The 13,083-nt window shown below is 37.5% G+C and overlaps 2 protein-coding genes across 3 annotated transcripts; both read right to left on the bottom strand.

Moving 5' to 3' along the window:
- Positions 1-55: 55 nt before the first annotated feature.
- LOC111778579 lies at positions 56-5,476 on the bottom strand. The gene is made up of 8 exons (XM_023658488.1): positions 5,160-5,476; positions 4,222-4,791; positions 1,991-3,999; positions 1,634-1,903; positions 1,474-1,554; positions 1,039-1,150; positions 770-836; positions 56-379 (listed from the first exon to the last, which is right to left on the bottom strand). Exons 1-8 carry the CDS (start codon positions 5,245-5,247, stop codon positions 283-285), a joined length of 3,294 nt encoding a protein of 1,097 aa, XP_023514256.1. The 5' UTR covers positions 5,248-5,476; the 3' UTR covers positions 56-282.
- A 960-nt stretch (positions 5,477-6,436) lies between these two features.
- On the bottom strand, positions 6,437-11,422 carry LOC111778982. 2 transcript variants are annotated; one of them, XM_023659001.1, is made up of 3 exons: positions 11,246-11,422; positions 9,859-9,930; positions 6,437-9,783 (listed from the first exon to the last, which is right to left on the bottom strand). In XM_023659001.1, the coding sequence occupies exon 3, from the start codon at positions 9,619-9,621 to the stop codon at positions 6,781-6,783; it is 2,841 nt and encodes a 946-aa protein (XP_023514769.1). In that variant the 5' UTR covers positions 9,622-9,783; positions 9,859-9,930; positions 11,246-11,422; the 3' UTR covers positions 6,437-6,780. The 2 variants fall into 2 exon arrangements, with proteins under 2 accessions (XP_023514769.1, XP_023514770.1); XM_023659002.1 differs by lacking the exon at positions 9,859-9,930.
- Between the last annotated feature and the right edge of the window lie 1,661 nt (positions 11,423-13,083).

Below are 13,083 nucleotides of genomic sequence, written 5' to 3'. Positions count from 1 at the left end.
ATGAGCTAAATGAGAAAACACCAATCTTGATGATATAAATTTAATACATAAGAAATAAAAACATTGCAACATTAATGTCACATAAGTTATATAATGTCACATAAGTTATATAAGGTTATATTACATAGTTTATGACATACAAAAGTGTATAATGTATGTCTCCTTCTCTAACGCCCTAAAAATTTACATTAAAATGAATTTAAATTATAGAGCACATGAAAACTATAATTTATAATTTACACACTCGAACACCTACCGGAAAGAGAACATCCCGTAAAGAAGTTAATGATGTTTAGTAACAGGATGGAACTTATTGCCATCTTTCTTGAGCCATATTGTCGAACGAGTCCTCTTGACTTGATCTACGAAAAGACGGTACCTGCATAAGTTATTCAACAAATTAAGAAACGAGTATCAAATATTGTTTGGCTTAGGATGGATGTGATATTCATTTTACCATTGTCTAGTTCCATTTGATAATCATTTGAAATTTAGTTTTCGAAAATTAAGCTTATAAAAACTAGTTCTTTATCTACTTTTTACCATTGTTATCGAAATTTGAGCCATTAGTGAATTTGGGAAGGTTTTGAAAACCTAAATTATTAATATTTTGACTTTAACGATCAACTTCCATCCAAACTGGCTGAAGGCTAAGTTGTGTTCATATCAATCAATGGCAAGGGATAATTTTGAACCAATTCAGAACTTTAAGAATTAGTAACAGCTTATTTTTTATGTGCGCAATTTACCAAATGATAAAAAACCTGACCTTTCAAACTCGAGCTTCTGAGTTACGATCCCGTTAAGCAGCAGCTCGGAACCATACACTGCACCTCCTGCAAGCAAAAAGGTTAACTTTTCAAAGGGGAAAACCCATCAAAGTGAGCGTAGCTCAATAATTAGCATGTACCCTTGACCAAGAAATTAGAGGTTCGAAACCTCTGATCTAAATCATAAGCTGACCTCGTCACTCGAAGAAAGTAAGAGGACGAAAAAATAAATTTAAAAAAACAAAGAGAAGGATATATCTGAACCAACCTTTTTCAAGAAAAGGCATACACATATCATAATCTTCTTCACATGACAAAACCAACAAATCATCTGGAATTTGATCATCCTTCAGCATAGACCTCCCCAGCCTCTCTACTGCCTGGCGAATGGCACATGAAGCACTTATTATACAACTAACTACTTCTGGAAGAAATTTGGTAACGGAAACACTTTTAAGCGTCTTTTATCTACTCGTAGAATTTCTCGTGCCACTTTTGGTAATCGAAAAAAAATTGTAAAAACACTTTTTACCATTAAGTAAAATTTTACTCCCGGTTGAAAAACACTTCTAATCATCGATAAGCACTTGCTAAACAATAAACGTAAAAAACACGTCTAATCATTTATAAGCACTTCAAACGATATGATGAACACGCTCTATGTTAGGTTGTTGTACGAAATAAAAGTTCAGGCAAAACATACCTGGCCCTTCACTGCCTTGACCAAGCTCGAAATGACGTCTTTCCCGGGTTTTGTATTTGGAGTAATCAACACTCGTCGACCCTGTGGAGATTACTATTTTAAAAACTAGAGGGGTAATGGCCAAATACAGCAGGTGGTGAAACATTGAAATTGAGATCACCTCTAGAAGAGGATGCTGACGAGCACTCGCCAGCGAACCTGGCATGCTAAATCCAAATTCCTTCTCCTTTTTGGCGTCTCGTAGGATGTAATTTTTTTCGTCGATGAAGCATCTCGCCTGTCCACAACTCTGAATCCATTGGTGTGTCACCACAAGCTTACCCAGAGCAATGGCTTCTAACATATTCCTTGTACGAATAAATTTATCGGCAATGAAATGTGTTGCCTCGGTCATGGACGATGCCACTTTAATCCCTAGGCGAGTCAACGTCTGAAAGAACATCGATAAGGATAATGAATTATAAGTTGAAAAAAACCAACTTGTGGAAAAGGTAAAGAGTATGAGATCTGAAATAACCTTCTTTTGTTGTTTGATTATGTCCTCATCGAGGTGCTGACTATACAAGACTTGAACGTCGTTCATATCTTTTCTCCTCCTCGATTCAGTTGATAAAGGTCCCGATACAAGCCCCGTGGCAGTTAAATCACGAAGTTCTTTCAAAAGACTTGGTTTGAAGGGGCTCTTTTTGCATGATTGTTTGTAATACTCGTTACCCATACAAACGGGTGATACGGCATTTATAGGCGTCCTACAATTATCAGGCGGAGTAGAACAAACCGTGTCGGATGGTTTACGTCTTTTACTAGGAGATTCATCCTTAGCTGCACCTGCTCTTTCCAAGTTCGCATTTGAAGCAAGAGATGAAATAACACATAATGACGATCGTGTTTTCCTCGTGGAACAAGACCTCGGGCGCCTAATTACAGATTGTCCAACTAACTCATCAGATAGACTTACCTGACCGGCTAACATATCACACGATCTTCGTTGTCCTATGGAGCTTGTTGCATCATTTTTAGTGCCTTCTTTCGACTTGGTTACAAGTATCTTAGAAACTGCCTCCCGAGGTTTTCTTCTCTTTGCCTTCGGGTCCCCAGTGGCTCGATCAGCACTTCTTTTCTTGATTAATGGACCAACCTTTGTAACCGACCGCTCACATTCACCAGATGCAACCTTAGCCTTTTTCGATTGATTTACTGTCATTGAATGCCTAGTTCGACGTGCAACAGGTGAAACCTTAGCAACATTGCTCGGCACACTGCCTGTGTTTCCATTACCAATGATTCCATCAGCATCTGTCTTATTATTCCTCCTTGACATTTTTACAGTCTCATTTTCACACGCCTTCATGAAATTTCCAGAAAACTTCCGGTTTATTTTCTTGGACTGCCTCGGGACAACCCCGGAACTAGAAGCACTTCCCTTTTTCAAGGATTTCCTCGTGTTCGAGCTAGTGTTTGACTTTCCAGTAGGAGAGCCTCGAAAAGAATCCTTTGGACTATTTTCCAAATGTTGATTTGCTTCATTATTAACTAGCTTATTGATACTCTCATCATTGAATAATGTTTCCAGTGCCTCGGCTGCCATCTGAGTATCAAAACCTACATCAGGGATTTCTTGCGGATTAGGCTCAATGCCGTCATCTTCCGACTCTACCCTACAAGCATCACCGTCATTCGGCTGATCCAGTTTATTGTATAGATTCTTTTTACATTTGACTTTGGCTTCTCGGGCTGTCTCGTTATTCTCGCTTCCTTTACTCAACTCTAGGCGTGAATCAGAACAAAATAACCTTGATTTCATGTTTGGGATACTTAAAGATCCTCTGCTATCACAGTTCGAGTCTGGTATTCTTCCTTTCGATTTTCGAGGTTCAGTGAAGAACTCTTCCTTCCTTCTGCAGAAAATATCCCCACCTCCTTCATCTTCCCGATTATCGTCCCAGTCAAAAACTCTTGATTCTCCAACTGTTCTCATACAGTTAACAATGTTGGCCAGATTATATTGCCCTTTAGGGCTAAGAACCGACTTTGTTTGCACGATAGCATCCAATTTACGGGTACCCCCTCCTTGATCAAACTCCAAAGAATTGTTTTTAAGAAACTTATCGACAAAATCAAGAGCATTGTCTTGCATTAAATCCCCAGGTTCTTGAGAATCAACATAGCTTAAGCCTGCCAACTGATCACCATCGCATGCAGTCAACTCGTGTGTGTTCATGTCGCCAACATCACGACTTGAGTGAAGATCTCCGAAGTCTCCCACAATGTCTTTCGTAAAAAGTTTTCTCACTGCTGAACTGCCAGCTCTGCACTTCACGTTACCTAATTCTCCAGCATTCTCACAGCACTGCTCAAGATCAGTCTGTTGATCAATATGATTATCTTTAATGGATGATTTTTCTATATCCTTGTCAATCATAACAGAACATGACCCAAGATTTCTTTTCTGCAAGGCAGAACTGCGGGCTGCTGAACCAGAAGAACGCAATGAAGCTGCACGTATTGAAGAAAGTCGTGTAGGCCCTGCAAAGAAGAACGTAAATAGACTTCTCTCGTAAGAAAATAAAGTATTTCTTTAAGTGTATTGCTTGAATGAAACAATCATCTTTTGCAGCACAGAAAACATCCCAAGAGGACTTTTATCATCTCAAAACAAACAAACCAAATTTCTTGTTGGAACTTTGCTCCGGTCGAAATATACAAAAAAGAGTTCTATCTAACACGAGACAATCAAAAGAATAATACCTGAATTACATTTTTTATCAGGCAACTTGTCCGGTAGCGCCTTTAAATCCTTCCTCGCATCATGTTCACTAAGAGGGCTCAATTGAACCTTATCCTTCTCCATGGATGGATAGAAACTTTGTGCTGATTCATCATCAGTTAGATCTTTGTCGACATTAATTTCAGTTCCCTTTGATCCTTCGTCTTCATAGGAATCACCAGCCATTTCATCATCAAAATCATTCAATATTTGAGTGTCAAAGTCCATACACTCGATGCCATCAGGAATAGGATCATCAAGTTGCTGGGTTTCACCACAGACACTCAAAGTTTGAGTTTCACTCGCAACATTGAACACTTGAGTTTGTCCAAGAGGATTCACTAACTGAGTTTCAAACTCATCATTTACAGGACTCATTAATTGAGTTTCAAACTCATCATTTAAAGGATTCATTAATTGAGTTTCAAACTCATCATTTAGAGGACTCACGACTTGAGTTTCTCCAGCAAAATTTACTACTTGAGTTTCAAAATCGTCATCATAAAAACGATCTGCTCCTGAAGAATATGAAGCCTTATCCGTTTCCTCACCTGTGTAACTCAAACCACCAGATAAATCAAAGTGAAGTTGTAATATGTCTCAGCATAACCACTATGCATTACAGGAAACCAATTTGTATTTAATGAAGGAAAAAACTCATCCCATACTTAAAATCAAGCCATGGAAATATGAAAATCCAATCATGAAGGTCCCGTTTTCTCACCATTTCTTTACAATGATTTTCATTTTCTTGCAGAGATATTGAAATCTTACTCAAAATCAAAAACAAAAACTACTTCCAATTCTCAAAGCTCGGCTTAGATTATGAAAACATTCAAAACTCGATGTGTAAAACATCAATCAAAACAAATCTTTCACTAATTCAAAAGAAAATAATACAGAAATCAAAGGTATTTACCAGAACATGAGGGCGGTGAAAGATGGCCATCAAAGACTTCGGTGTCGGTACAATCAATGTCCTCGCGATCGCCTCCAAATGAAGCCATTTTCAATTCTTCTGCAGCAAATAGAGATCGCCGACGGAGCGAAGCCGGCAATAGTTTGCCGGCGCCGGTTTAGCTAATCGGAAGAGAGATTAAGGGGGAAAGGAATAGAATGGGAAAGAAATGGCGGGAAGAGGAAAGGGACTGTGAGGGTTTTGGAGGGAAGAATAGAGTGAGAGTATTAAATCTGATCTCGGCGGCGGGCTTTCACCGAAGAGAAGAAAGTTCCAAAATGAAANTTTTTTTTTTTTTTTTTTTTTTTTTTTTAATTACAAAAATATACCGAAAGCTGCGGGTCGTGGAATTCATCGGTCCTCGTCAGCGAGCCGTTACTCTTCCCTATACTATAGAGGTAGTCGACAGCTGTCTATTTTGTTTTGTTTAAAAAATTAAATTTATTTCCGTTTTTTTAATATTTTTAAAAAAATTTATTTATTCATCTCAATTCCTCAATAAAAATATCCGTATTTAAAGGTCGCTTATTAATATTGATAAATATATAAATATCATTGTAAAAAGATATATACTATAAGATATAAAAGTATAATAATTAAATAAAAGATAATTTACAATATTTTAGAAACATTACATTTTTATCGACATAATATGATTTCTCTAAATATGAAAAAAAAATGATAAATAAAGACAGTTTAATTTAATTTTAAATTGAAAAATAATTAGATTGAAATTTAGGAAAGAAAAATGTAATAGACTATGTTTACGACCGGTAAATATTGTCTGTTTTGGGCCATTATATATACCGTCAGCTTCACGATTTTAAAATGCGGCTACTAGAGAAAAGTTTCTCCTCTCCAACCGATGTGAGATCTTACAATCCACCCTCTTAGGGGCAGCGTCCTTACTAGCATACCTCGATGTCTATCTCTGATACCATTTGCAATAGCTTAAGTCCACCGCTAACAGATATTGTCCATTTTGGCCCGTTACGCATCATCATCATCTACTAGGGAGAGGTTTTCACACTCTTGTGAGGAATGCTTTGTTCCCCTCTCCAACCCCACTCGATGTCTAGCTCGATACCATTTGTAACATCATAAGCCCACTACTAGCAAATATTGTTCGTTTTGGTCCGTTACGTATCACCGTCAACCTCACAATTTTAAAACGTGTCTACTAAGAAGAAGTTTCCACACTCTTATGAGGAATGTTTAGTTCCCCCAAGAGAAAAAACAAAAAAAAAATGATGAAGAAATTCATCTTTTCCTTACAAAAATGAGTCTAGCTAGCTACATACACCAAAATCAAGGGTAATCCTCAACAATAAAATGAAAATTTTTGCACAAACCCAATATTATGAGCTTTCTCCCAAAGCCAGACAGCTCAAGATAAGATCCAAGCACGTCCTTTGAAGTGGAACATAAAAAACATGGTGTTTCCAGTGTGGATACTCCTCAGACCTCATCTAAATGAGCTTCGATTTGCCGAGGCTTCTCCGAAAACGGTTTGGTTTTCGGCACGAAGGCTCGGTTGGGGTTATTAGGAATTGTGGCCTACAGCGTTTTAGCCGAAATCGAGTCAAGAAAAAAAATATACCGGTAAGGCAGCGGGATCAAGTTCCAAGCAACCTCTCAAGCTACCACCCCGCTCATCAGTCAACCGAAAAGCAGGAATCTGATGGGAGAATCGTAGAAGCTCGGCCTGGGTGATTACCATAGTGAGCATTGAGCCATCGTTTTTGGCTCGAGCCTTGAAGACCGAGTTATAACCATCGACGCGTTCCAAGACCATAACTTCCTTTTGCAAATCGTCCTCGTCGATGACTTCTGCTATATCGTATACACATTTATCCAAATCTGAACATCTGAATTCTGGAGTCCAGTTCTTATACAATGCCCAAACTTCACCATTTCTAGGAGAGATGGAAATCTCATTCTTTGGAGAAGAATTGGTTTTAACCAGATGTGAGAAGGAGCCAGTGGAATTGCAGCAGTGCATGCTAGTCCTCCTCTGAGTTCTAAACTTCCCACAAGAAATCAGCATATCTTTGTCATCCCATTCGATAGCGTCACTTGGCAGTGCAGAGGGCTCGAGCCACGTCAACTTCACTTCGAACTTCGGTTCCCGGGTTATCTTCCTGATCAGACCATAATATCTAGGCAAAGCATCCTCGTCGCTGTACAGTGCCCAGACTTGATTAATCTTAAACTTATCAGAAGATTTGTCGACGTCGAAGTTGTGAAATTCAGGATCTGGAATTTCGTAAGCCTCACCCGACGAGGCTACATGTGCGCAATCATCATCGCTCTCAGACGAGAGATCACTCTTAACATCAGTAGCAGCCTCCCTGCATTTAGGCCGCTTCGTGGGCTTCAATGTGTCGTGATCAGTTTCGCCAGCCATCTCTTTCAAATGCTCGGGGATGGCGATCTCTGGAATATTGGGGGGAAGAGCAGCTGGATCGAGTTCGAAAGAACCTTTTGGAACATCCTCTCGTTCGTCACCTGTGAGTGGAAACGAAGGTATCCTGTGCAAAAATCTGAACAATTCATCTGCAGGGATTCGAAATGATTTTCCTTCGTGATCGACCATTCGACAAAAGAGACTCGAAAAGCCCTTCACTTTAGCTAAGAGTGCAACGTCAATACCAGCTTCTTCGGTATATTCCGATAATGTCTCGACAAACTCATATTCGGCTTCGCTGTTGGAATCACATTGACTATTCTTATCCCAGTTCTTGAAGAGAGCCCAAGTTTCCCCTTTTCTTGGAAAAATCTTGAAACTGTCTTTACGGCCGCCTTTGTCCCAAGAAACAGCATGAGAAAACATCGAACCACAATCTGTCATGGTTTCAGTTGCTCCAAATACAAAATCACCGCAGGAAATTGGCATTTTTTTATCAGTTGCTTCTGGCTCTAGCCATGTGACTTGAATCTTGAATTCCGAAGGAAACACTTCCTCGATCCGAGCATAAAATCGAGGCATGGTATCAATATCACGATACATAGCCCAGATCTGCCCGGGAGAAAAACAGTCCCGATTACGCAGTTTATCAAAATCGTTGAAATCAGGATCATGACGTTCGAGCAAATTAGGCTCGGGATCACCAGCTGACTTCATTCTTCTCTGAGGAACATTCTTATCTGCTGTTTCTTTTTGGCTCGCCTTCTTACTTCCCGTGCTTCTCCGTGATGAACTCCCTTCAGTGCGATTATTTTCTGGCTCATTTGTTTCCCTCTGATCATTATCCACATCAACAGACCTATCATCCACATATACTTCTTCAATGTCGTCATCTGAAGTGTCGGATGGTACTCTTCTGCTTGATTTTTTTGGTGTGATCTCAAAGTCGTCGTCGTCGTCATCATCATCATCGTCACTTATATTCTCACCATAAGAAATCTTTTGCTTGTGTCGACTTGATCTTCGTGGACGATGCTCACCAGAGCGTCCAACATCCTTTCTGCCAACTTCATCAGTAATGACGTTCTCTTCAGACTCGGAGCTACTTCCAGTATCGCAGCTGTCACTGGATTCGGAACTCTGCTTCCTTTTTTTCTTAGTATTGAACTTCCCCACAGCACCACCTGAAGTTTTGCGTGTCCTCTGAAAAGATTCTGCTCTATCCTTCTCAGACCGAGAGTTTCTGGGGCGTCTGGGGCGTCCCGTCTCCGCCCTGTGATTGAAGAAATTCTTCTTCTGGAAAAATGATGTCTGGTTGAAGTTATACGCGGGTCGAGGGTGAGATCCTTGAAGTTCCATATCATATGCAACAAAGGGATTCTTGCAATTCTGACAGCAAAGTGATCTATTAACCACTTCTTTATAGTAGTGATACCTCACTGAACAAAATGGACAGACAGTCCAAAAAGTAGCATGATTATGACCGAACCCCGAGTGTCCGTGCTGTTGAGGGGGCTGATGTTGAGGAACGAATCTTGTAAAGTTGTTTCTGAAGTTAGCTTGAACCCCAACATCAAAGGTTGAAGCAGCTTTGTGTGGAGATCGATGCGATACTGTTGGTTTTCGTCTCATATCATGCAATCGACGTTTCTCTTGGTCCAACAAAATTCTCTGAGCTTCACCAACCAACTTGAAAGCAGCTTCAGCACCCATAAATTTGTTTTTGTCGGGATGAAGTAGAAGAGCATACTTCCGGTACTGCTTCCTAATTGTCGCCTCATTTGCCGTTTGCTCGATCTGAAGAATACCGTACCAATCCATCTCATTCCCAGACAGTTTCTTCTCTGCCGCACAATGCACATCACAAACCATAAGCATTTGTGAAATGTTCTCCCCATCAGGATTTAGCTGTTGAGCTCGGAGAGCTAACTTACGAGCCCCGGTGAAATCTTTGATTTCCATCTTCTTCTCAGCAATCTCCATTGCTCTAACGGCTTCATCTTTGTTGCAACTCATAACTCGTATAACGATTGGCCTCACTCAGATGACTCGAATACAGAATATGTAACGCAAATCAACTTTTACATAACAGCACAATGCTTGAATTATTCTCCGTGCTAAGTTACCGAGGCTTCCAAACCATGCCCGAAGCACAACGGACTCAAATCAAGATCGTTGCTACAATTTCACACGAGTTAAACCAATTAATAAATTTTAAACACATGGAAAATCAGACAGATAAAGAGATAATACCTAGTGGAGAGCTGTTCAAATCTTTATAAGCATGCAAATCAATTTGAGGGACAAATTATTCCGAGTATTCGCCTAATCAAACAATGGAAATACAAAATGATTAAGAATTACTTTAGGGCAACAAAACGGAAGCCACAAATGACCTCATATCATAAAGACATTACAAATGGGAAATATGAAGCAAAGGGGTTTCTCCCCGTCCCGATAATCGTCCCAAACATAGGTCTCTAAACAATTCCAATGGGAAAATTTGAACTCCATCGAAATTCTCATCGACTTCCGACTCTCCATCAACTTGTATTAAGTTAATTTCAATGGAGTTCACATCGGTTGGGGAGGAGAACAGTAAACCTCTCCCTAGCAAACGCGTTTTAAAAACCTTGAGGGTAAGCCTGAAAGGAAAAGTCCAAAGAAGACAATATTTGCTAGTGGTAGGCTTAGGCCGTTACAGAAACTATGATAGTGTTAAAAGGAGGGGGATTTGAACCTTCAACCTTTAAATTGTGCTCTATTGGTCATGTGAAGCAATGGGTACAAACATAAAACTCCTGTTTCGACAAACGCTACTCACTAGTGATGTGACGAGATGTATGCATGTTTATCAAACTATCAAGAGGTTTGATCCTATCCCAAACTATGCAACTAATTCTTGTCTAACTCACTCTTCCCATTGCCACCAAATTACAAAAGACCATGCCCAACTCTTAAAATCTTAGAATTTTAAGCTATACATGATAAACAAATGTAGTTGGGTTGGACAGTTGTCTCGTAGAATACGAACAACTCGATGTGCGAACACAAACAACTAATGTTCTTATCAACGAAATTTTATATCCTAGTTAGGTAGCCACCATTCGATTCGAAAAAATTAACAAAAATCAAAAAGTACTATAAAATATAATGCAGATTGTAGGAAGAGGTGCTGCGCATCATCAAGACCAGTAAATAAACCCATTCACTTCCGCAATCTGTTCTACAAAAACCAACCATTACTCCATAAGAGTAAAACAGGAATGCTTGGAAACAACACTAAAGCTCTGCGCTCTTGATATGGTGACAAATGTAATAAACATTTTCACGCCTCAATCGCAAAATCCGTCAAAAGGATCAAACTCCATTTCGGCTACGAAACTCTCAGCACAACCGACGCAGCAAAACCCTAACTCAACCAGAATTAGGTAAAACCCGCATTTAAGAAACAAATAAACTCAAAAAACGCCATTGAATCCATTTCAGTCAAAAGTACAAATCTAAAACAGAACATAACCTCCAAATCTGCAGAAATTTGAAGACGACGATTCGATGAGGAGATTCAAATCCCCCAAACATTTTCATATATAGAAATTTCAAGGAAGAAGAATAAAAATAAAATAAAATGGATGCTTACCGGTGCTTATTGACGGCTGAAAAGCAACAAAAACACAGAGTTGAGAGTTCACGGTCGCAATGTTTGAGCATCGGAAGAAAATCAGCGCGATTTGTGGTGAATGAATGGATTTCTTTCGTGAATTTTGAAAATGGTGGAGTGAGGGAGCTTTCCGTGAGATTCCATACAAAAATCTACTGTAATAATTCTATATTACTCGCTAATCTCCTTTTATATATACGCTCGCTGAGTAAATAAAAAAAAGAAAAAAGATTATTGGTTTGAATATGAAATTATCCAAACATTCTTAAAATTGTAAAATTACTAATTTAGTCATTAAATTAACAGTTTAATTTTGTTTCTAATAATTTTTTTTTAATCGCTTAAAATCCAATTTTATATTTCATTAATTACTTGATTATAAAAGAAAATTTATATTTCATTAATTACTCTATTATAAAAAATTTGAACAAGTCAATAGGCTTTGTGGAAAATGTATTAAAATTTATAAGCGAGTTAAATATCTTTTTAAATAATTTTATAATTTAACTCATTCAATACAATAACAATAACGTTAACTTAATAACTTTAAAATGTTTTAGTTATGTTTTTTTATTAATATTGAAATATAGTGTATTTATAAAGTATTTACCTGAGGAAGATTGACGTGTAGTTACATTATTTAAAATATAATTTCTATTTATATTTGCTACTTATTTGTTCTCCATCTCATTAAAATTCTCTATTTATTTTAGTGGATATGAGATTCTTAAAGAATTTTTCTCTCGTTATTCATTTAAATAAAATAATATATACTTTTCATTTTTTCAATATAAATACTTTTGTGTCAATTTTTTTCATGTGGAATGAATCTGTCTACTTTATTATTTATTGATCAAATTATTTTAATATAAAATTCATCTATGTCAAGGTTACAACAACAAGATTTAATAATATGAATTTTAAATATACAAAAATTTGATTTTTTTTTTTTTCGATTAATAAGTTAATAGTTGAATCAGCTGACTGAAATACGCAAACAAAATAACTAAAATGATATAAAATAAAATATTCACAAATTAAAATTAATCTAGATGTAAAAAATATTTCTTATTACAAAAATCACACAAATGTGGAAGACAATTTGTAAAACATAAAATAAAGATCAGTGTTTAAATGAATACGTGAAGGAAGGAGAAGGAATCTTTCGACTAAACGATTATCACGCATGTGATGAACCTATCCGAATGAGTAACCCTGAGAGTTGGCCACGAGGCAAGAGGTCAGTCGCCCCTCTCCTTTGTCTCACTGCTTGCTTCCCCCTCTCCTTTACAGTGAAAGAATCAATGAATTAGCAGCTTTGAAAGCCGAAATTTCTACTAGAGCTTTGTTGCTTCGGTTTATTTGTAAAACATAAAAGAAACGGCATAAGACTCATCCAAATTGTAATTTATAAAGTTTTTTTCTCTTGGTATGAGCTGGTATGAGCTTGTAAGCGAAATTTAAAAACTCTCTCTCAAAAAAATATATTTATATTTATATTAAAAGAGGCAGGAACAAAAACATGTCTGTGAATTGGAAGGAGATAGAGAGAAGAAATATAATCTCCATCCCAACTCCATTTGGGAGAAATTTCTCTCCATTTTGTGTCTAAATGCAAAATTTCTTCCCGTTTCGGAGCGTGTTAAATGGACATTGACAAAACTAGGTTAAGTTATAATTTCGATATTCGTTTAGTTTTAATGATTTAAAGTTATAAATTTGAATCTCATCCGACTTATGAAAATCATTATTACATTTAAAATTACAAAAATTAATATATATATATATATATATATATATATATATATATATATAAT

The sequence above is a fragment of the Cucurbita pepo genome, chromosome LG17, assembly GCF_002806865.2.
Source record: "Cucurbita pepo subsp. pepo cultivar mu-cu-16 chromosome LG17, ASM280686v2, whole genome shotgun sequence".
NCBI classification, from domain to species: Eukaryota; Viridiplantae; Streptophyta; class Magnoliopsida; order Cucurbitales; family Cucurbitaceae; genus Cucurbita; species Cucurbita pepo.
Note: the sequence above shows the minus strand (reverse complement) of the source record. Positions and strands in the feature narration are given on the sequence as shown.